The sequence below is a fragment of the Bombina bombina genome, chromosome 4, assembly GCF_027579735.1.
Source record: "Bombina bombina isolate aBomBom1 chromosome 4, aBomBom1.pri, whole genome shotgun sequence".
Classification (NCBI taxonomy): Eukaryota; Metazoa; Chordata; class Amphibia; order Anura; family Bombinatoridae; genus Bombina; species Bombina bombina.
Genome location: NC_069502.1, coordinates 306,627,878 through 306,651,464, shown reverse-complemented (window position 1 = coordinate 306,651,464; position 23,587 = coordinate 306,627,878). Strand labels below are relative to the sequence as shown.

Genomic DNA, 23,587 nt, shown 5'->3' with positions numbered 1-23,587 from the left:
AGGAAAATTCTGATTGGCTGATGGAATCAGCCAATCAGATTCAAGTTCAATCCGATTGGCTGATTGGATCAGCCAATCAGATTGAGCTTGCATTCTATTGGCTGTTCCGATCTGCCAATAGAATGCGAGCTCAATCTAATTGGCTGATCCAATCAGCCAATCGGATTGAACTTGAATCTTATTGGCTGATTCCATCAGCCAATCAGAATTTTCCTACCTTAATTCCGATTGGCTGATAGAATCCTATCAGCCAATCGGAATTCAAGGGAACCTTCATTCGTCGGGAGTTCGTCGTGGAGGAAGGATGTTCCGCGTCGGCGGGATGAAGATGGAGCCGGAAGAAAGAAGATTGAAGATGCCGCTTGATAGAAGATTTCAGCCGGATGATGGACCTCTTCAGCCCCCGCTTGATAGAAGATTTCAGCCGGATGATGGACCTCTTCAGCCCCCGCTTGGATGAAGACTTCAGCCGGATGATGGACCTCTTCAGCCCCCGCTTGGATGAAGACCTCTTCAGCCCCCGCCGGATGATGGACCTCTTCAGCCCCCGCTTGGATGAAGACTTCGCACCCTCTTCTGGACGGATCGGTGATACCCGGCGTGGTGAAGATAAGGTAGGAAGATCTTCAGGGGCTTAGTGTTAGGTTTATTTAAGGGGGGTTTGGGTTAGATTAGGGGTATGTGGGTGGTGGGTTGTAATGTTGGGGGGGTATTGTATGTTTTTTTTACAGGCAAAAGAGAAGAATTCTTTGGGGCATGCCCCGCAAAAGGCCCTTTTAAGGGCTGGTAAGGTAAAAGAGCTGTTAAATTTTTATTTTAGAATAGGGTAGGGCATTTTTTTATTTTGGGGGGCTTTGTTATTTTATTAGGGGGTTTAGAGTAGGTGTAATTAGCTTAAAATTGTTGTAATATTTTTATAATGTTTGCAAATTATTTTTTTATTTTTTGTAACTTAGTTCTTTTTTTATTTTTTGCACTTTATTTAGTGTATTTATTTGTATTTATTTGTAGGTAGTTTATTTAATTAATTTATTGATAGTGTAGTGTTAGGTTTAATTGTAACTTAAGTTAGGATTTATTTTACAGGTAATTTTGTAATTATTTTAACTAGGTAGCTATTAAATAGTTATTAACTATTTAATAGCTATTGTACCTGGTTAAAATAAATACAAAGTTGCCTGTAAAATAAATATTAATCCTAATATAGCTACAATATAATTATTATTTATATTGTAGCTATATTAGGGTTTATTTTACAGGTAAGTATTTAGCTTTAAATAGGAATAATGTATTTAATAAGATTTATTTTATTTCGTTAGATAAAAATTATATTTAACTTAGGGGGGTGTTAGGGTTAGGGTTAGACTTAGCTTTAGGGGTTAATACATTTATTAGAGTAGCGGTGAGGTCTGGTCGGCAGATTAGGGGTTAATAATTGTAGGTAGGTAGCGGCGACATGGGGGGGGCAGATTAGGGGGTAATAAATATAATATAGGGGTCGGCGAGGGTTAGGGGCAGCAGATCAGGGGTACATAGGGATAACGTAGGTTGCGGCGGTGTACGGAGCGGCAGATTAGGGGTTAATAATAATATGCAGGGGTCAGCGATAGCAGGGGCGGCAGATTAGGGGTTAATAAGTGTAAGGTTAGGGGTGTTTAGACTCGGGGTACATGTTAGGGTGTTAGGTGCAGACTTAGGAAGTGTTTCCCCATAGGAAACAATGGGGCTGCGTTAGGAGCTGAACGCTGCTTTTTTGCAGGTGTTAGGTTTTTTTTCAGCTCAAACGGCCCCATTGTTTCTTATGGGGGAATCGTGCACAAGCACGTTTTTGAAGCTGGCCGCGTCCGTAAGCACCGCTGGTATTGAGAGTTGCAGTGGGGGTAAATTATGCTCTACGCTCCCTTTTTGGAGCCTAACGCAGCCCTTCTGTGAACTCTAAATACCAGCTGTATTTAAAAGGTGCGGGGGAAAGCACGCGTAGCTAACGCACCCCTTTGGCCGCAGAACTCTAAATCTATCCGTATATTAATATAACTGTGCTGGTTATGCAAAAACGGGGAATGGGTAATAAAGGGATTATCTATCTTTTTAAATAAGAAAAATGTTGGTGTAGACTGTCCCTTTAAGTAAAATTTCTCAGGTAGAAATAATTCTGGATATTCAGGACATCTTTTTCTTATTACATGGGTGGAAATGTAAAGAGATGACTAAATTTATAAATCTATCAATATTGACTAGTAGAAAGGAGATTTTAAAACGATGGAAGTCCAGAAAGGGCCCATCTTTGAGCAATTTGATTAATAAAGTATGCAACCAAATTATAATAGAACAAATGGATGCACTCCTATTGGCTGATACCCGTATTGCTAGCTTTCTGAATAAGTTTCAGAAACAAGTTCTGGCGTCTTTATCCAATTCTAGAATTATGTTAGATCTCAGAATTAGAGGACATTGGAATTTTACCAGTGAGGTGGATGAATCTTAGGAATTCTTTTTTTTTTTTTTTTTTTTTATTTATTGGGGGGGACCTAACAAAAATTAGGATCGGAAAACCATAAAATATCTTATTATTATTATTATTATTATAATGCAGATTATTTAGACAAGATACAGTAATTATTATGAATTCTCCCTTTCTTCCTACTGTTATACATTTATACTTGAATTGATTTATTTATTTATTTTTATTTTTTATCTTTTTTGTATGCTTTGTGTTAAAGGGAAATGAAGGTGGGAGATCTGAATTGTTTCTTAAAAAGTTTCATTTTGTGTTGTACAAAGGCCAATCTAACTGTATAGCTATCTGTGTTTTTGTTGTTTAAAGGGACACTGAACCCAATTTTTTTCTTTTGTGATTCATATAGAGCATGCAATTTTAAGCAACTTTCTAATTTACTCCTATTATCAAATTTTCTTCATTCTCTTGGTATCTTTATTTGAAAAGCAAGAATGTAAGTTTAGATGCCGGACCATTTTTGTTCTAAACCAAAAATTGTCTGGCTCCTTAGCTTAGATGCATTCTTTTTCAAATAAAGATAGCAAGAGAACGAAGAAAAATTGATAATAGAAGTAAATTAGAAAGATGCTTATAATTGCATGCTCTACCTGAATAATAATCTTGTTTGTGAGCGAGTAGGGTGTTACTTTTTTTTACACTTTTTTGGCGCCATTGACTTCTATGGGTGAAAACATTATTGCGCATAATGAAAGTTCAGCTTTTTACATGTGTCGGGACAAAAAGCTTCTAGCACAGTTAATGCTTGAGCGGGAGCGTTAAATAGCACTCCACTTGTAATCTGGCCCATAATGTATATAGAATATACAAATTAAATGAATGAGTATAAATAACAAAACTCATAACTAAAATGTTACAAAGTACACTAAAACCCATAAACTACCTATTAACCCCTAAACCGCCATGCCCCTGCATCGCCAATACTATATTAAATTTATTAACCCCTAAACCACCACTGACTCACATCGCCAACACTAAATAAAACTAGTAACCCCTAAACCGCCGGCCCCCCACATCACCAACACTGTAATAAAACTATTATCCCCTAAACTGCCGGCCCCTCACATCGCTATTAAGAGACTAAACTTAAAACTGCCGGCCCCCCACATTGCAACACACTAAATTAAACTATTAACCCCTAAACCTAACACCCCCCTATATAGGGCTATTAGATTAGGTGTAATTTTTATTATTTTGGATAATTTCGTTTATTATTTTTTAATCTTAGATTTTTTTTATTTTTCGTAATGTTAGTGTTTATTATTTTTGTAATGTGAGTTTTTTTTATTTTTATTCGTAGTGTTAGGATTTTATAATATTGTAATGTTAGGTTTTTTATTTTTAATCGTAGTGTTAGGATTTTATAATATTGTAATGTTAGTTTTTTTATTTTTAATCGTAGTGTTAGGATTTTATAATTTTGTAATGTTAGGTTTTTTTATTTTTCGTTTCTTTCATTTATTTAAAATAGTAATGTTAGTTTAATTTATAGTTTTAACTTACTTTTTTTTTAATTTCACAGGTAAGTTTTTATTTATTTAAAGATAGTTATATTGTAAGTTTTTAATTCAAAGTTAGGGGGTGTTAGGTTTAGGGGTTAATAGTTTCATTTAGTGTGTTTCGATGTGGGGGGCCGGCGGTTTAGGGGTTCATAAGTTTAGTTTATTAGTACCAATGTCGGGGGTCGACGCTTTAGGAGTTAATAGGTTTAGTTTATTAGTACCGATGTGGGGTACTGGTGGTTTAGGGGTTAATCATTTTATTGAGTGTCGCAATGTCGGGGGCGGCAGTTTAGGGGTTAATTATTTTATTTAGTGTCGGCGATGTCGGGTGTGGCGGTTTAGGGGTTAATCATTTTATTTAGTGCTAGGGGTGTTTAGACTAGGGGTTTATGTTAGGGTGTTCGGTTTAAACATACATTTTTCCCCATAGACATCAATGGGGTTGCGTTACTGTGATCTCCATTCCGCGATCGCAAGCGTTAGTTTTTTTCTTATACTTTCACCCCATTGATGTCTGTGGGGGAAAGCGTGCACAAGCATGTAAACTCCGCCCCTTAGCTTTTGTGCGGTATGGAGCTTATCGCACCATAACGCACAGCACAAGGAGGTTTTTCAGTAACTTGTAATGGCATCGCTATGGAAAGTGCGATAACACTATTTTTCTTTTGCGTTCTTTACGCACCCAGTTTAGTGCACAACTTGTAATCTAGGTGAAAGCATTTTAACTCCAGCTTGTAATGATTTTTAAAATATTACCCCATCAGCAAAAGGAGTATACTATTCGCATTCCCCACATAACGCTTTTATTTTTAATAGAAACAAAAGCAAGAATAAGGGCTAGATTATGAAGTAAGCTTTTTGCGCACTTCAGGATGTGTGTGTATTCCAAGCTTAAAGTAAAATGTTTTTGCACAAACACTAACCCAACACGCAAAAAAAACTAAAGTTTAAATTTTGTGACCACGTTAACATACTCTTACTCGCGTGCAAACCTAACATAAAATATGAATATTTCACATTCCAATGTTCTTTAGATAGTTCTTAAATACATATTTATATATATATATATAAAATATATATATATAGTCACGTTGATTGGAGTAGCCGTGTTAGTCCAATGATTTAGATAACAAAATAACAAGAGTATTGCATTGAGCAATGATACTTTTTAAAAACTATCATTGCTCAATGCAATACTCTTGTTATTTTCATATATAAATCAAATATATATACCTCCTACCCTTCTAGATTGTAAGTTCCCATGGGAATAGGGCCCTCAATACCTCCTGTATGTGTTTGTAATTTTTGTGCTGTCTCTTACAAGTTTTATATCATTGTTTTATTTAAATGAATTGTATCCATGGACAGCGCTACAAAATATGTTGGCGCTTCATAAATAAAGTATAATAATAATAAAATATATGATGTTTTGAGCTATCAACCAATGTTTTCAACTAATAAAATACCCAAAAAAGTAAAGTGCGCTATCCTGTGTTGGCATTGCAAGTCTAGGGCCAGTGCTCATTAAGGGTACATGAGTGCACAAACCTTAGTTCCCAGAAAAATTAACTGTCGTGAATTAAAAAACTCAGTAAAGGGCCGGCGTGCTATGAAAAAAAAATCACAATCCTGAGTTTGGAGCCCAAAATAAAAATAAAATGCTGATTAAAAATCGAAAGTACTAATGTATGAAATTCCACACACAAAGAGAGTTCTAAAGTCTCTTTGAACAGTAGACCCAGAGTAAAAAACAAGCAGTCTAGGTAATAATGTAGTATGTCTGTAAATGAATATGTCCCCTGGCTATGATGTACCTCATAAAGGACCTACAAATAGCCTGCGGGCTATGTGAGTGCAAAAATGTTGTATTTTACCTTATAAGCACCCAATCTCGACCTCTGCTTACCAGCTGCAGAAGCTGCTTGTAGCCCATCCAGGGCTGTGCAAGCAACAGCAATTGATCTGTATAAGGAATGCAACAAACCAACAGGAGGAGACTAAGGGACAGGTCCTCACGACACCTGTGGCATACTAACCCAACAGGAGAAAAATAAGTAAAATGTCCCCACGATACCTGTAACTAACTCTCAGAGGGTATTCGTGTTTCACCACCCAGTACTCCAAACTCCTGGCTTTTCTGTCCTGGCTCTGTGAGAGGAAAACTGTGTCTCACTTAGGTCAGAGAACCCCCTTTCTTTTAATGACGAATCTGGAGCACCTCATGTTTCACCTTCCTCCTGTGGAGGCAAAAATAGACTGGGATACCATTGAGGTGAGAGTGATTACAAGCTTGTGGAATATTGGGTATCTTTACCTTCTCCTAGTGGTCAGGAGTTGAATTCCATGAGTAATGGCTCATGGAATTTCACCACCTTATAAAATAAATATTATTCACCACCATAAACCAAATACAGATCTAAATGTATATATATGAAGTTAACAACTCTTCCATAAGGATATTGATAATTAAGATTAATTATTACTCCTACTTAAATTGTGTTAATAGAAAACAAAGTAATATGAAATAATGCTGAACACTACAGGATTTAATATGCTACAATTCATTATATAAGAGACAGATATACAGTACTTTTATTTTTAATCTCTGTGGGCTACAATTCTTATTAACTCTCAGTCGGTAGTACCTGAAATTCCAATATGTGATTTTGGGACATTCTCCCACAGGATACTCTGGGACATTTAGTGCAGAGTAAAGCAAACCCCAGAGTGAGACACATGGGTTAAGTGGCGGGGTTAACTGGAGTTAAATAATCTATATAAATGAAACACCAATTTCATGCAATAAATATAATTGCAGAAAGGCAGTATGAGTGTGTGTGCTAAAAAAACATCACTGATGAATAAGGTTACTGGATGCAATAAAAAAGGCTCCCTTTGGCCAACATTTTTAAATTGATTTTAAGGGAAAAGAATTGTGACTTTGAAGTGAGCCTAATTTAATTAATTATTCCAGGCCATAAACTCCATGGTAGTTGTGGTGGGTATTTTATCTATTTCTTTGTTGACATAGCTATGTATATATACCTCACCTGGAAAATAGGCTGCAATGGTAGACCAGGAAAGGCATATGAATTATTAATTGAATTTTTGCTTTACTCTACTGTATTAAAACCAACACATGTTTTGCTACTCGTTCTGTAAAATAATTTTTACCACCACTACCTTAACTCCTAAACTCTAATACTGTTATTCATCTTTCTCTGACAATTCATCTTCTAAATTTAATATTTATCTTAATATAGCAAACACCTATATTGCTATACAACAAATTACTGTATCTTACTGGAATTCCTTGCTGTTTTGCTGCATGAAATCCCTACCTCCAAAAAATAGCTCTCAAGTACCATTCATCCAACGTCCTATATAATCACAATTTTGACTTTTGCTATATTACTATAAATACTTTCACTATAAATGGTATTTATAATTGTATGCTTTTTTAAGGGGGTGTCCTTTTAACCTGCCTCTTTGCTCAAAACAGTTATTTATGCTGCAAGAATAATTATGGGCCAGATTACAAGTGGCGTGCTAAAAAATTTTCCTGCTCATGCGCAATCACAGCTAAGTAAACTTTTAATGTGAGCGGGTTAGCCAGCATATTACAAGTTGAAAGTAAATTATTTCAGCACAAGCAAAGCCCGATGCACGCTAACTTCAGGACTTGGATATTGCAACTTCTCTCCAATCATGGAGCATGCTGAAAAAAGAAAACTAACACTTATCGCTCACCCACTAACCCAACACTGCATTAGACCTACAGCACAAATGCTGAAGATAGTAATGAAGAAAATGTTCTTTTTTTATTTTTAAATAGATATCTCTCTATGTATGTTATTGGTTATTTTTTGTAAAATATTTATCTATACCTATAAATATACTAAGAACATTTTCTTCCTCTGTTCAGGTTCACAGATTCAGTGTGCAGCCCTGGAACCTCTTCCAGGTAATAGAGTTAGTTTACTTATGGCTAGATTACGAGTTTTGCATTTTGAGTGAAAAAGCAGCGTTAAGGCTCATAACGCTGCTTTTTCACTACCGCTGGTATTACGAGTCTTGCATGTTTAGGGGCACCGCACACTTTTTTGGCCTTAACACAAATTAACTTACGCAATTTACGTAAAGTCTTTTTTCAATGGGACTTCCATAGCGCCGATATTACAAGCTTTTTCTGGGAGGCCAAAAAGTGAGTGGTACAGCCTATCCTGCAAAATTCGTAATACAATCTAAAGTCAGTAGTTATGAGTTTTATGCTACAAAGCCGAAGCATAAAACTCATAACAAAAGTGATAAAAAGTACACTAACACCCATAAACTACCTATTAACCCCTAAACCGAGGCCCTCCTGCATCACAAACACTAAAATAAAATTATTAACCCCTAATCTGCCGCTCCGGACATCGCCGCAACCTACATTACAGTTATTAACCCCTAATCTGCCGTCCCCAACGTCACTGCCACTATACTAAAGCTATTAACCCCTAAACCTAAGTCTAACCCTAACACCCCCTAACTTAAATATAATTAAAATAAATCTAAATAAAAATTACTATCATTACCTAAATAATTCCTATTTAAAACTAAATACTTACCTATAAAATGATTGGAACAGCCAATAGAAATTAATATGTTTATTATATTGGCGGCGATGTCTGGAGCGGCAGATTAGGGGTTAATAAGTATAATGTAGGTGTCGGCGATGTCGGGGGCGGTAGATTAGGGGTTAATAAGTGTAAGATTAGGGGTGTTTAGACTCGGGGTTCATGTTAGGGTGTTAGGTGTAAACATAAATTTAGTTTCCCCATAGGAATCAATGGGACTGCGTTACGGAGCTTTACGCTGCTCTTTTGTAGGTGTTAAGCTTTTTTTCAGCCGGCTCTCCCCATTGATGTCTATGGGGAAATCGTGCACGAGCACGTAAAACTAGCTCAACGCTGCCTTAAGCAGCGCTGGTATTGGAGTGCGGTATGGAGCTCAATTTTGCTCTACGCTCACTTCTTGCCTGTTAATGCTGGGTTTATGAAAACCTGTAATACCAGCGCTGTAGGGAAGTGAGCGCTGACAATAACGTGCAAGTTAGTACCGCACCCCTCATAACGCAAAACTCGTAATCTAGCCGATAGATAGCTATATAAGGATTGCCTCTCCAGGCGTTATTGCTGAGGGTCCGTATCTCTACTCACAGTTTGGTCATCTGTCGAGTCCCCGGTGTACATCGCTCGGTGTAGGATTTCACTCATGCAAACCTGACGCACGCTAATTTAGTTTGCACTCGGGCAAACATGTTTACTTTTAACTTGTAATATGCCGGCAAGTTAGCACAGTCGCCATTTTGGTTAGCACAACCCGCAATAACAATAGCGTGCAATAACTTGCAATCTAGCCCTTAGTCAGATAAATATTTAAGAATCAAAACAAGAAGCTGTAATAGCTTTTCTGAGATTTTTATTAGCAATTTGAATGTTAGTGTAGAGGTTATCTATCATTAGTACATATTTCTACCTGTTGATGTTTGATTTAACCACTTGTAACAACCAACAAGTTACTAATAGTATCTACCCCTTTAAAATGTTCATTAGTGAAATAACAGTAAATAGCAGTAGTTTGAAAACATAATCATGCTTAAATATAAAGAATACTAATTCAGTATTCAGTAGATGCTATATTATAATGGATTTCTTTTACTTGGTTACAAGATGCCATATGTCTGTCTTTCTTGTATTCCACTACACTACATACAAACTTTCTTTGAGCAATAATGAAAATGCTAATTTTTTAAGATTAAATAATTACAAGTGTTTTGATTTTTAATGAGCAGGTGATCACAAGCAAATGTTCATGAATAAAGTCTCTATAATGTTGCTTTCTTTTGGAGAATACACAAAATATTTCTAATTTGTACAAATACCTTCTTTCATATAATTGCATTTACCTGTTAATTCTTTCACAACTGGAATTTGACCTTCGTCATCCAGTAGTGGGTTGTCAACATATTGCATTGGAAGAGAAGGAAGTGATTCCTGAATATTTAAATCCTCATGTTTAGCTATGGAGAAAATAAAATCAATTGTTTGTCTTCTGTATAAACAATTCCACAGTACATTCGCTTTAGAATTTATTTTACCTTCAGGGCTGCTTTTTTGAAGGCTACTTGCATTGTAGTCATTATGTAAAGACTGAGAAGACTCTCGTCCTGAATCGATGTCTTTTACTGGAAGCCCTAAAATCTCATTCTCTTTTGCTGACAGATTTCTCAACAGGAAGTATGTGCACATTTTGCCTTTTCCTTTGATATCAATTTCCCCCCTTTCCATTATTTCAAAACTTTTATCTTTAAGGCATCTGTATTAAGGAAATAAGAGGATCATTATTAAAGTCTTGAAAGCAAACCAAACAAAATGATAACCATTTTTTTTACACAAACAAATTAAAACGATTATTCTAGAAACAAACCAAATTTTAAAGTTTTTTGTTTTAAGTTCTTCTAAATCTTCTAGATAGTTTATGTTACAGCCAAAAGCAAAATTTTAAAAATATTTTTGATGAATATTTTTGTGCAGAGTAATCTTAATTTTGGCTTTCATGTCACCACCTATTATTGGCCACCATAATAGCATTGGGATTGTTAATATCAGCCAATACACATTACTGCTTATGTTTTAATATATCAGTATCAGTTAAGCACAAACATTTCTTGTAAAATTCAAAGTAAATTTAAATAGCTGTTGGGTAGATTACGAGTTGTGAGTTAGGCTTAAAAAGCAGCGTTGGCCGGTCCCAACGCTGCTTTTTAATGCCCGCTGGTATTACGAGTCTTGCAGGAACAGGTGTACCCCTCACTTTTTTGGCCAGACTCGGAAATAATGCAAATCCACTTACGTCAATTGCGTATCCTATATTTTCAATGGGACTTGCATAGCACCGGTATTACGAGTCTGACAAAAAGTGAGCGGTAGACCCTCTCCTGTCAAGACTGGTACCGCATTTAAAAGTCAGTAGTTAAGAGTTTTACACTACAACGCCGTAGCATAAAACTTAACTAAAGTGCTAAAAAGTACACTAACAACCATAAACTACCTATTAACCCATAAACCAAGGCCCTCCCACATCACAAACACTAAAATAAATATTTTAACCCCTAATCTGCCGAACCGGACATCGCCGCCACTATAATAAATATATTAACCTCTAAACCGCCGCACTCCCGCATCGCACACACTAGTTAAATTTTATTAACCCCTAATCTGCCATCCCTAACATTGCCGCCACCTACCTACATTTATTAACCCCTAATCTGCCGCCCCCAACGTCGCCGCCACTATAATAAAGTTATTAACCCCTAAACCTAAGTATAACCCTAACCCTAACCCCACCTAACTTAAATATAATTTAAATAAATCTAAATAAAATTACTACAATTAACTAAATAATTCCTATTTAAAACTAAATACTTACCTATAAAATAAACCCTAAGCTAGCTACAATATAACTAATAGTTACATTGCATCTAGCTTAGGGTTTATTTTTATTTTACAGGCAACTTTGCATTGATTTTAACTAGGTACAATAGTTATCTAATCCCCCTAACAAAATAAAAAGTCCCCCCAAAATAAAAAAGCCCTACCGTACACTAAATTACAAATAGCCCTTAAAAGGGCCTTTTGCGGGGCATTGCCCCAAAGTAATCAGCTCTTTTGCCTGAAAAAAAAATTACAATTCCCCCCCAACATTAAAACCCACCACCCACACAACCAACCCTACTCTAAAACCCACCCAATCCCCCCTTAAAAAAAACTAACACTAACCCCCTGAAGATCACCTTACCGGGAGACGTCTTCACCCAACCGGGCCAAAATCCTCAATGAAGCCGGGAGAAGTCTTCATCCAAGCCGGGCGAAGTGGTCCTCCAGACGGGCAGAAGTCTTTATCCATCCAGCGCGGAGCGGGTCCATCTTCAAGACATCCGACGAGGAGCATCCTCTTCTTCCGACGGCTAAACACAGAATGAAGGTTCCTTTAAATGACGTCATCCAAGATGGCGTCCTTTCAATTCCGATTGGCTGATAGAATTCTATCAGCCAATCGTAATTAAGGTAGAAAAAATCCTATTGGCTGATGCAATAAGCCAATAGGATTGAAGTTCAATCCTATTGGCTGATCCAATCAGCAAATAGGATTGAGCTGGCATTCTATTGGCTGATTGGAACAGCCAATAGAATGCCAGTTCAATCCTATTGGCTGATTGCATCAGCCAATAGGATTTTTTCTACCTTAATTCCGATTGGCTGATAGAATTGAAGGGACGCCATCTTGGATGACATAATTTAAAGGAACCTTCATTCTGTGTTTAGCCGTCAGAAGAAGAGGATGCTCCGCGTCGGATGTCTTGAAGATGGACCCACTCCGCGCCGGATGGATGAAGATAGAAGATGCCGTCTGGATGAAGACTTCTGCACGTCTGGAGGACCACTTCGCCCGGCTTGGATGAAGACTTCTCCCGGCTTCGTTGAGGACTTCGGCCCAGTTGGGTGAAGACGTCTCCCGGTAAGGTGATCTTCAGGGGGTTAGTGTTAGGTTTTTTTAAGGGGGGATTGGGTGGGTTTTAGAATAGGGTTGGTTGTGTGGGTGGTGGGTTTTAATGTTGGGGGGGATTGTAATTATTTTTTCAGGTAAAAGAGCTGATTACTTTGGGGCAATGCCCAGCAAAAGGCCCTTTTAAGGGCTATTTGTAATTTAGTGTAGGGTAGGGCTTTTTTATTTTGGGAGGGCTTTTTATTTTGTTAGGGAGATTAGATTAGGTGTAATTAGTTTAAAAATCTTGTAATTTCTTTATTATTTTCTGTAATTTAGTGGGGGGGGTTTGTACTTTAGATAATTTTATTTAATTGTAATTAATTGAATTTAATTTAGGTAATTAATTTAATTGTAGTGTAGTGTTAGGTGTAATTGTTACTTAGGTTAGGTTTTATTTTACAGGTAAAATTGTCTTTATTTTAACTAGGTAGTTATTAAATAGTTAATAACTATTTAATAACTATTGTACCTAGTTAAAATAAATACAAAGTTGCCTGTAAAATAAAAATAAACCCTAAGCTAGCTACAATGTAACTATTAGTTATATTGTAGCTAGCTTAGGGTTTATTTTATAGGTAAGTATTTAGTTTTAAATAGGAATTATTTAGTTAATTGTAGTAATTTTCTTTAGATTTATTTAAATTATATTTAAGTTAGGGGGTTTAGGGTTAGGGTTAGACTTAGGTTTAGGGGTTAATAACTTTATTATAGTGGCGGCGACGTTGGGGGCTGCAGATTAGGGGTTAATAAATGTAGGTAAGTGGCGGTGATGTTAGGGACGTTAGATTAGGAGTTAATAAAATGTAACTAGTGTTTGCGATGCGGGAGTGCGGCGGTTTCGGGGTTAATATATTTATTATAGTGGCGGCGACGTTGGGGGCGGCGGATTAGGGGTTAATAAATGTAGTTAGACCGCTGCTCTATAACTTCAGACTCACCAGAAACACGGGCCCTCAAGCTCCATTCGGAGCTTGATAAATGGTCCTTATTGTATAACTTGTTCTGCCGCTTTGTGCTACAATGTAACTACAGGACCCACCATTGTGACATGCTAAAAAAACTAAACTGGCTGTCGCTGGAATCCAGACGCACCCTCCATCTTTCCAGCCTTGTGTTTGAGAGCTTTTCTGGGAAGCTCCCACCCTACCTGAGCAGAATGTTCTCCCCGGCTATTCCCACCTCCTATAACCTCCGATCCAGTACCAGCACATTATTTAGTCTGCCTTAACACAAAAAGAAAGCAGCTCAATCCTCCTTTTCCTACAGAGAGCCACAATTATGGAATGACCTCCCGCGCACTTTCAAACCTTCCCCAAGCCTAAAATCCTTTAAGAGATCCCTCTCTACATATCTCAAAACAGAATGCACCTGTCATGGTTGATTATATATTTCCTACCTGTTATATGTTAAATTTTGTATATATTGTGTATTAATATTGTTTTTGTATTTTATTGTACCCTATTGTATCAATGCAATGTTTTTGGGACCCAGGACATACTTGAAAACGAGAGAAATCTCAATGTATCCTTCCTGGTAAAATATTTTATAAATAAATATACCACTTGGGAGACAAACACAACTTACAAAGTAGAGAAGATTTAGTTTAAAATATTTTTTCGCTTTTCAAAAACTGTTTTTTATATTATCAATGTTACACATATATTGTTTCTCACCCACAAAGAAGGAACATATTTAGACCACTAACGACATTTGAAACTATATGCCATACAAGCTCCCCCTTGAGACATACCCTCTCACTTACATGCTCCCTCTTACAACAAGTTAACCCCGTTGTTGTACCATATTATATAGATAGATGGATTGAGGAATTAAATGTAACTAATTCAAACATTGACTCTTCTCAGATATACCAGGCTGTAAAGAAATCTTCTATTTCCAGTAAATTCTTAGAAGGAAACCTTAAAATTCTACAAAGATGGTGCCTACTCCCAGTCCGCTGTAAAAAAATCTATAAACTCTCACATGACCAATGTAGGAAATGCAATCGCCCAAGGGGACACATGGCCCACATCTGGTGGCAATGCCCGAAAATAATTCAGATCTGTTCCAAGATTTTATCAGAAACATTTAAATTATATGGAATCCCCTTACCGTTAGACCTATGCCTCTGGCTCTTTAATAAAGTTCCAAATAAGGTTCACTACCATACAGAGAAAACTATTTAACATAACTGGTAATAGTTTCTCATTGCCAGAAAATGGAACAATGCTATTATCCCAACACTTGCTCAATGGCTGCAAGAGCGCAATCACCTGATAAAACTAGAGGCATATTATTATATGAAATCTCGATGTACTAGCTTATATATTCAGATAAGGGATACATGGGAAGAGTACGTTTAAAACAACTTATTTATTATCCATATTATGACACTCTAATCCGGGTTCACTGTATTGCTTTCCCTATTAGATGGTGCTTACAGGATTATAGCCACTTAACTGGACCATCTATCTTTATTTTAGCATGCTCCTATACTCTATAGATGCTAGTGGGTCCCAAGGACAGTAGTTTAGGAAGCTCTGATTGGAATTATTGGTGTAATGGAATAAGTAATCAGACTGCACACTGTATTATTATATTATTATATATACTGTATTGTCATCTTTCAATTTGAATATAATTGTATTCATAAGTCGATTTGTCTCATATGTAATGTACTATATTGGATCCTTTTGAAAAAAATAATTTTTAATAAAAATATGAAAACAAAATAATATGGAAGCCTTCACAGCGTAACAAATATATGGAACAGCAGAACTGATATAAAATACCATAACATTTTTCTGGATACTGAAAGTTCCAAATGATGAATGGTGACAGTGAAAAAAAATGTTTTAAGCATTTTAGTTATGTAGGATGCATGATAGGAAATTTTGCTTTCCATATCCATTTAAAGGGATAGGAGATCCAAACGTTTTCTTTCACGATTTGGATAGAACATACAATTTTAAACACTTTCCAATTTACTTATATTATCAAATTTGCCTAATTCTCTTGTTATCTATTGCTGAAGGAACAGCATTGCACTACTGGCAGCTAGATGAACACATCTAGTTAGCCAATCACAAGAGACAAATGTGTCCAATCAGCAGATAGCTCCCACTAGTGTAAGATATGCGTGTATTATTTTTCAACAGGGAATACCAAGAGAATGTAGCACATTTGAAAATAGAAGTAAATTTAAAAGTGTCTTAAAATTATATGCACTATCTCACTGGTTTTCAAACCTGTTCTCAGGTCTCCCTAACAGTCCAGGTTTTCTGGATTACCTTGCATGAGAGCAGGCAAAATAACCATGTATACTAATCAGCTGATTGTTTCTTGTGCTCTAGAGTCTAGTTCATATATCCTCAAAATGTGTCCTGTTGAAAACCAGTGCTCTATCTGGTTCTTGAATGTTTTAAATTTCAAATCCCTTTAAGTAAAATGGTTTCATTACATGATATTATTGTATTTTTAATTTAAATTACTCTTTAAAATTAAATGTTATATACCAGTACAAGAATGATTAAAAGAAACTTAAATGGCAAAGCCTGAACTAAGTTTACCCACTTATATTGAAGAGAAAGATATCTATCCTACTAAACGCAGGACATTTTAATCATTTTAATTTAAGCACTGAATTGCAATTATAATGTACAGTATTAGCTGTGCATTGATTTTTTGTATACCAAATATGTATATGTACTTGGAAAATATGACAAAATAACTACGTAAATTTCTAATCAAAATATGCTCAAAATATGCAATTATTTTATAAATAAATTTTAATTTGGTTTTAGCAGGGAATCAAAGTCTTTCGTTACCATAAGTCTTGAAAAATATCGGGGAATTCCAGTTGTAATAAACCAGAGATATAAATGAATAATCCAGGAATATAAAGGGATTCTCCCTATGATAACCAAACTTCTTTATTCAAGACCAGAAATAGGTTTGGTGAAATCAGGGAATATACATCAGTTTTATGACTAGTATCACACACTGCTCAAAACTGTTTTGTAACAATATACTTAGTGTGTAAGTATATAAATTAATTGCATTTTGGATATTCATTTGACAAAGGAATACCAAATATGATGTGGGCAGCAGCAGTCGGATGTTTTTGGTGCTGGACATATAATTGTTAAATTTACTTTTATCATCAATTTTGCTTTGTTGTCTTGGTATTCTTTTTTGAAAGCTAAACCTAGGTAGGCTCATATGCTAATTTATAAGCCCTTGAAGGCCGCCTCTTATCAGTGCATTTTGAGAGTTTTTTACAGCTAGACAGCGCTAGTTAATATGTGCCATATAGATAACATTGTGCTCACTCCCATAGAGTTATTTATGTCCAACAGATAAGATTCAGCACTAAGGCAAATATCACAGTGTGGTCAACACCAGGTACCCCAATTATACAGCAAATACAGTCGCAGCTGCACCACCAATTCATAAATCACTTTTATTGAGCCATAGACATAAAAAGAAATACTAAAGCACCATAAGCACCCTGTGATTATTGACCATTTTGTAGACGTGCAATAAAACGCTAATCAAATGTGAAAACTTTCTATATAACAGACTCCTCCTACCATGTGCTTTATTTGGAAGAGTCACTGGAGTAGACAAAGGTTGTCACAAATGTCCCAAGCTTGCAATAGCATTTAATAGAAGACAAAACCCAAGCACACACATCACAAATTAACATATATACCATTTCCCTATGTACGGAGACTTTTGAATAATTAAATATTTTAAATTACAATCTCAATATGTTTCATCTAATTCATACATTATGTAAAATAATGCACTCTTCTAATTACCCAAATACTCTTTGAGATATATCCTAATAAATCTTAGATATTTAAACACAATTCGTATATGCTAGGACCCAGTCATAGGATATTAAACTGGGAATTAAATTACAAATACTAGAAAGAGGCTTATAGATTGCTATCTTCTTCTGATCATACACTCATAGTTGGATGATTAGTGCTACATTCAGACAGTTCAATATTTGTAGTTAATCTTCTACAGAGGATTTAGTGATGAGGTTATAGAACAATAAGCTTTGTGTTTGGAAGGTCTTCCTTTACACAGAATTAGAGCATACAATGCAGTTTAAAAGGTAAATAACTAATTAAGGTCAACATATTAAGACATGTTATGAGACATGCTGCAATGCTCTATATTGCATTTCACATTCTGTATAGTGATGTCCCGAACTGTTCGCCCGCGAACGGTTCACAGCGAACATAGGTTGTTCACGTTCGCGTTTGTGGGCGAACACATGGCGATGTTCGATCCGCCCCTATGTGTCATTATTGTGGAAACTTTGACCCTTTATGTCACAGCCGCCTGACACATTAGAGCCAATCAACATCAGACACTCCCTCACAGACACTCCCAGCTACTCGAAATCCGCCATTTTAGACTCATAACGACCTTGCTTTTTTAATGAGAGGACGTGTTGTGTTTTTGCTCCTGACATTAATAGTAAAAACATAGCTAGGCTAGTGTATTTAGTGTCCAGAAGGACTCCACTCATCTCTGCTGCAAGCACAGCACCCCAAAAAGCCCTTTTTAGGGCTATATTTCGTGCCGTTTTTTTTTTTTCTTTTTTTTTTTATTAGCATTTGCCTGGCTTTCAGCTGTGTGTTTAAGGCTCACAGCATATGCTGTGACTACGGCCACCACTGATATCTCCCTAACAACATTAGTTTAAATTTAACTAACCCAAAAATATAATTATTTTTCTAGTGTAATTTTTTTTCATTTTCTATCAGGCCAGTGTCACACAGCATATACTCTGGTTCATTGCTCTGTGCCAGCCAGCAGCCAGCAGTGTTAATATCCGTTTATAACATTATTTTTAATTTAAAAAAAAAACACAAAAAAATATTTTTCTAGTGTAATCTAATTACATTTACTATCATGCCTGTGTGTGTCAGGCTCACTCAGCATTAATATACCTCTTTTTTTTCAGTCTTTTGGTTAATTGGTCTGTGCCAGGCAGCCGCCCAGCACTCTATATATCTATTTTTCTTTCACCTTAATTTTAATATAAAAAAAAAAAAAAAAATTTTGTTTGCTAGTGTAATCTAATATAATTTTCTATCCGGCCTGTGTGTTTTGCTGACATAGAGAGCCTACTGTGTTTACTTGCTGCCCTCCCTAGTCTATGAGCCACGACTCATATGTGTTTAACCTTTTTTTAATCCCCCCCCCCCAAAAAATAATTTCAATCATTTTTCTAGTGTAATCTAATAGTATTTTCTATCAGGCGTGTGTGTATCCGACATACAGAGCCTACTGTTTTTAATAGCTGCCCTTCCAAGGCTATCAGCCACGACTCATATGTATGTGCTTAACCTTTTTCTTAAAATTTCCAAAAAAAAGTATTTAAATCATTATGCTAGTGTAATCTAATTGTATTTTCTATCAGGCCTGTGTCTAACTGTCTATCTGACTTACACAGCATACTGTTGTTATAATTGCTGCCCTACGTAGCAGCCAGCCAGTGCGACCACTCATAGAGTCATATGTGCATTGCACTTCTTAACATAATTTTAATATTAAAATCTAAAATTTTAAAATATTTTGCTAGTGTAATGTAACTTAATTTTCTATCAGTCCTGTGTTTTTGTCACTTACACAGCATACTGTGTTAAATTGCTGCCCTACCTACCATCCACGACTCATATCTGCCAGCCTGTCTGCCAGGCCCAAGTAGCCAATTAGTGGCACCAATCACAATTCTTGTAACAGTAATAAAAAAATAAAAAAACATAATTTTTTGGACTGCAAATATTCAGTCTCCTAGGGCCATTGAATTTCATTTACCTCCTGCCTGCCACTGCCAGCCTTTTGTGCCAGGCTGTCTAGCCAACTATTTACACCAATCATAATTGTTGTCACAGTCAGACAGTATAGTTATTAATTTAAATAAAAAAAATTTTTAGTGTTGATCTTAACCCTCAGTTTGCTCGTGCCTTTGAATTGCACTTTTCTACAGCCTTCCAAGCCTGTGTGCCAGGCCTACTTCAAAAATATTTACACCAATCATATTTGTTGTGACAGTATTCTAATAATTAAAAATTAAAATTTTTGGTAATAGTTGCTGTGATTTGAATCCTCAGTTTGCTGGTGCCATTGAATAGCACTTTCCTCCTGCCTTGCAGCCTACTTTGAGCCAGGCCCACCTAGCCAATTGTTGTCAGCAATCATATTTCTGTTAACAGTATTGCAAAAATTGTCAATCATCACTGTTTAGACTGTCAGTAATCAGTCTCCTAGTGTCCTTGAATTGCATCTCCCTCCTGCCTGCCATCCTTTTGTGCCAGGCCGTATAGACCTCACCAAATAGGGGGAGTTACAGAGATTAAAGTGCTAAGAATGGTAGTACTTAAAACACAACCTCGTTAAAATAGGTAGCAGACCACATGTCTTATTATTATAATTTTTCAGGGTAATCTGGCAGGCCATATAGAACTCCCCCGATAGGGGGGGGGGGGGGGGGGGACAGGGATTAAAGTGCTAAGAAAAGTACTAATTGACACAAGCTAGTTGGGTCCAAGAACGCATGTTTGATTATTAGAATTTATTAGGGTAATTATATATCTAACAAATCTATCTATTTCTCTTCTATCGATTCTATCTAACTATCAATCTATGTATATCTATCTATCCTATCTATCACTATCAATCTATCTTCTGTCCGGGATGTTTTGAGACAGCCACTTTGGGAATGTTAGTTGATTTAGACCCATTATGGCTTAAAAGCAGACTCTGCATCAACTATGTAATTTTCCATGGGAGTTTTGCCAGGGATCCCCCTCCAGCATGCCACAGTCCAGGTGTTAGTACCCTTAAAACAACTTTTCCATCACTATTGTGGCCAGAAAGAGTCCTTGTAGGTTTTAAAGTTCGCCTGCCTATTGAATTCAATGGCGGTTCGCGCGGTTCGCGCGTTTGCGAACAATACCAGAAGTTCGAGTCCGCGGTTCGCGAACCGAAAATTTTAGGTTCGCGACATCACTAATTCTGTAGTGTTCTAATGATAACTTGCCTGATTTGTCATAGTATTGTATCCTCAAAATGTGTCATCTTCAAAAGGTTCATTAAAAAGTATAAATTGACCTGTTATGCAAAATAATATATACAGTATTTGTTCCTAATCTAAATTGCTATTAAGACATATGATCCCCAATTTCTCCCCTAAAATGCCTCAAAATTCTTTTGCAAAGGGCCTTTCATGGCATTTTGCATGGTTTTATAACTCTAAAAGGGTGATGTATGGTGTTAACAAGCTGATAGGTGGCTCTATAAAAAGGGGATTTGTGTGAGCATAGCAACCAGCAACATCAAGACAATGCTGAAGATTTTATCTTATATTGGTTGCAACAGAAATGAATGGCTAATGGTTACTCAGAATCTGTCTCAAACTTGAACCCACTACATTTTGTATTGCTCAGGTATGATGTTTATAGTATAGCCATAGACATATGTGTGTAACACTAGTACATTTTCTCACAATAAGGGAGAAATAGATGAAGCTCTTCTTACCTATATGCACTTGGGCTGAGGTGAATTTTATTAGGGACTCCATGGCTCTCCATCCGAGAAGCTGTATTTACTGTATCCCCAAATAAACAGTATCGAGGCATCTTCTCTCCAACTACTCCAGCCAAAACTGGGCCAGTGTGCAGCCCCACACGAATCTGCAATAAAATGAACTCTTGTATATCTAAATCAATCAAATTGTTTAGCTTCTAAAATAAAGAATCTCTTTAAATGTCATACAAATTTTTACAACTCAGATGATTTAACCAAAAAGGCAACACAGAAAACTACAGTATATGTAATTAAACAAAAAACATTTCAGTTGAACCTTTTGTAAGAACTAAAAATCTTTGACACATTTATCATTTTTAAAAAATGGCTAAAAAATAACCTAAATGGCCATATTTTAACTCCAAAATGTATCACAAGAGTGACTATTCAAACGGTAATTGAAATGGTTAAATTAGTTTTTATCTCATTTGCAAGACTGAATAGAGGAAATCTACAATTAAAAAAAAAATCTTACATTAAACTGTATTCCCTGGCTCTACCTGATAATTATAAGAACAAGATTTGATGATCTGAAATGATAGCAATCTTTTATATTTTATTTATCTGTAAAAATAATTATTGTGGAAGTGCTTAGAGCAACACCATATTGAAATAATAAACCTTAACTGTTATGTTAGATAAAACATATTAACACATCTTGTATATCTATTTTGCTATGACTTTTGAAAAGTCCAACTTTAAAGAACACAAAATAAAATAATAATGGGTCAGATAGTGCATACAATTTTAAGGGATTTCTATTATAAATTCTTCTTTGTTCTCTTGGTCTCCTACCTAGGTAGGTTCAGGAACACCAATGTGCTACTAAGAACTAACTGGTGGCTATGCACAGATGCCTCTGGTCATTGGCTCACCAGATTTGTTATGCTAGCTCCCAGCAGTGCATTGCTGCCCTTTGCAGGGTCTAAACACTTAGTTGAATGCAAGCCACACTGTAATAATAAAATGCTTAACACAGTGTCCTTTTAATTTGATTTAGTCACGGTCTTATGAAAATCATCTTCCTTCACTAAGTCCACTCCACTTCTCCGCAAAAGCTGTATCCATTGTACTTTTGTCTAATTATATTGTACATCTAATTTTGGAGCAAATTTTTTTATTCTAGGATTTATGATCTTCATAAACACTTTCGGCTAGATTACGAGTTTTTGTCGGTAATGGTGTGCGGGGCTAACAAGCCTTTTTTTCTCACCACTCACTTAAGACAAAGCTGGTATTACGAGTTTTCTTCAAGCCGACATTAGCCTCAGAAAAGTGAGCACTAATTACACCTAATCTAATCCCCCTAACAAAATAAAAAAGCACCCCAAAATAATAAAATTCCCTACCCTATACAAAATTACAAATAGCCCTTAAAAGGGCCTTTTGCGGGGCATTGCCACAAAGTAATCAGCTCTTTTACCTGTAAAAAAAAAATACAATACCCCCCAACATTAAAACCCACCACCCACACACCCAACCCTACTCTAAAAACCCACCCAATCCCCCCTTAAAAAACCTAACACAACCCCCTTGAAGATCACCCTACCTTGAGCCGTCTTCACCCAGCCGGGCACAAGTGGACGTCCAGAGGGGCAGAAGTCTTCATCCGATCCGGCCAAAAGAGGACATCCAGACCGTCAGAAGTCTTCATCCAGGCGACATCTTCTATCTTCTTCAATCCGGAACAGGGCGGGTCCATCTTGAAGACATCCTCTTCCATTCGACGGCGACTGAAGAATGAAGGTTCCTTTAAGTGACGTCATCCAAGATGGCGTCCCTTCAATTCCGATTGGCTGATAGAATCCTATCAGCCAATCTGAATTAAGGTAGGAAAAATCCTATTGGCAGATGCAATCAGCCAATAGAATTGAGCTTGCATTCTATTGGCTGATTGGAACAGCCAATAGAATGTGAGCTCAATCCTATTGGCTGATTGCATCAGCCAATAGGATTTTTCCTATTTTTCCTAAGAGCGGATTACTTTGGGGCAATGCCCCGCAAAAGGCCCTTTTAAGGGCTATATGTAATTTAGTGTAATGTAAGGATTTGAATTTTATTATTTGGGGGGGCTTTTTTATTTTATTAGGGGGATTAGATTATGAGTAATTAGTTTAAAAAAATTGTAATTCTTTTTTATTTTCTGTAATTTAGTGTTTGTACTTTAGTTTATTTAATTTAATTGTATTTAATTGTAGGTAATTTATTTAATTAATTTAATGATAATGTAGTGTTAGGTGTAATTGTAATTTAGATTAGGATTTATTTTACAGGTAAATGTGTACTTATTTTAACTAGGAAGTTATTAAATAGTTAATAACTATTTAAAACTATTCTACCTAGTTAAAATAAATACAAAGCTGCC

At 36.2% G+C, this 23,587-nt stretch overlaps 1 protein-coding gene across 1 annotated transcript in view; it reads right to left on the bottom strand.

Annotated features, from left to right (window-relative positions):
• Nucleotides 1–9,651: 9,651 nt before the first annotated feature.
• The window catches only part of LOC128657351 (guanylate cyclase soluble subunit beta-2-like), a 197,775-nt gene continuing 183,839 nt past the window's right edge, over nucleotides 9,652–23,587 (bottom strand). The window contains exons 14-17 of the mRNA XM_053711665.1: nucleotides 21,175–21,329; nucleotides 10,160–10,377; nucleotides 9,968–10,081; nucleotides 9,652–9,656 (exon numbers count right to left, since the gene is read on the bottom strand). Of these exons, the coding sequence (XP_053567640.1) occupies nucleotides 9,652–9,656; nucleotides 9,968–10,081; nucleotides 10,160–10,377; nucleotides 21,175–21,329 (492 nt within the window). The remainder of the gene's footprint in view (nucleotides 9,657–9,967; nucleotides 10,082–10,159; nucleotides 10,378–21,174; nucleotides 21,330–23,587) is intronic.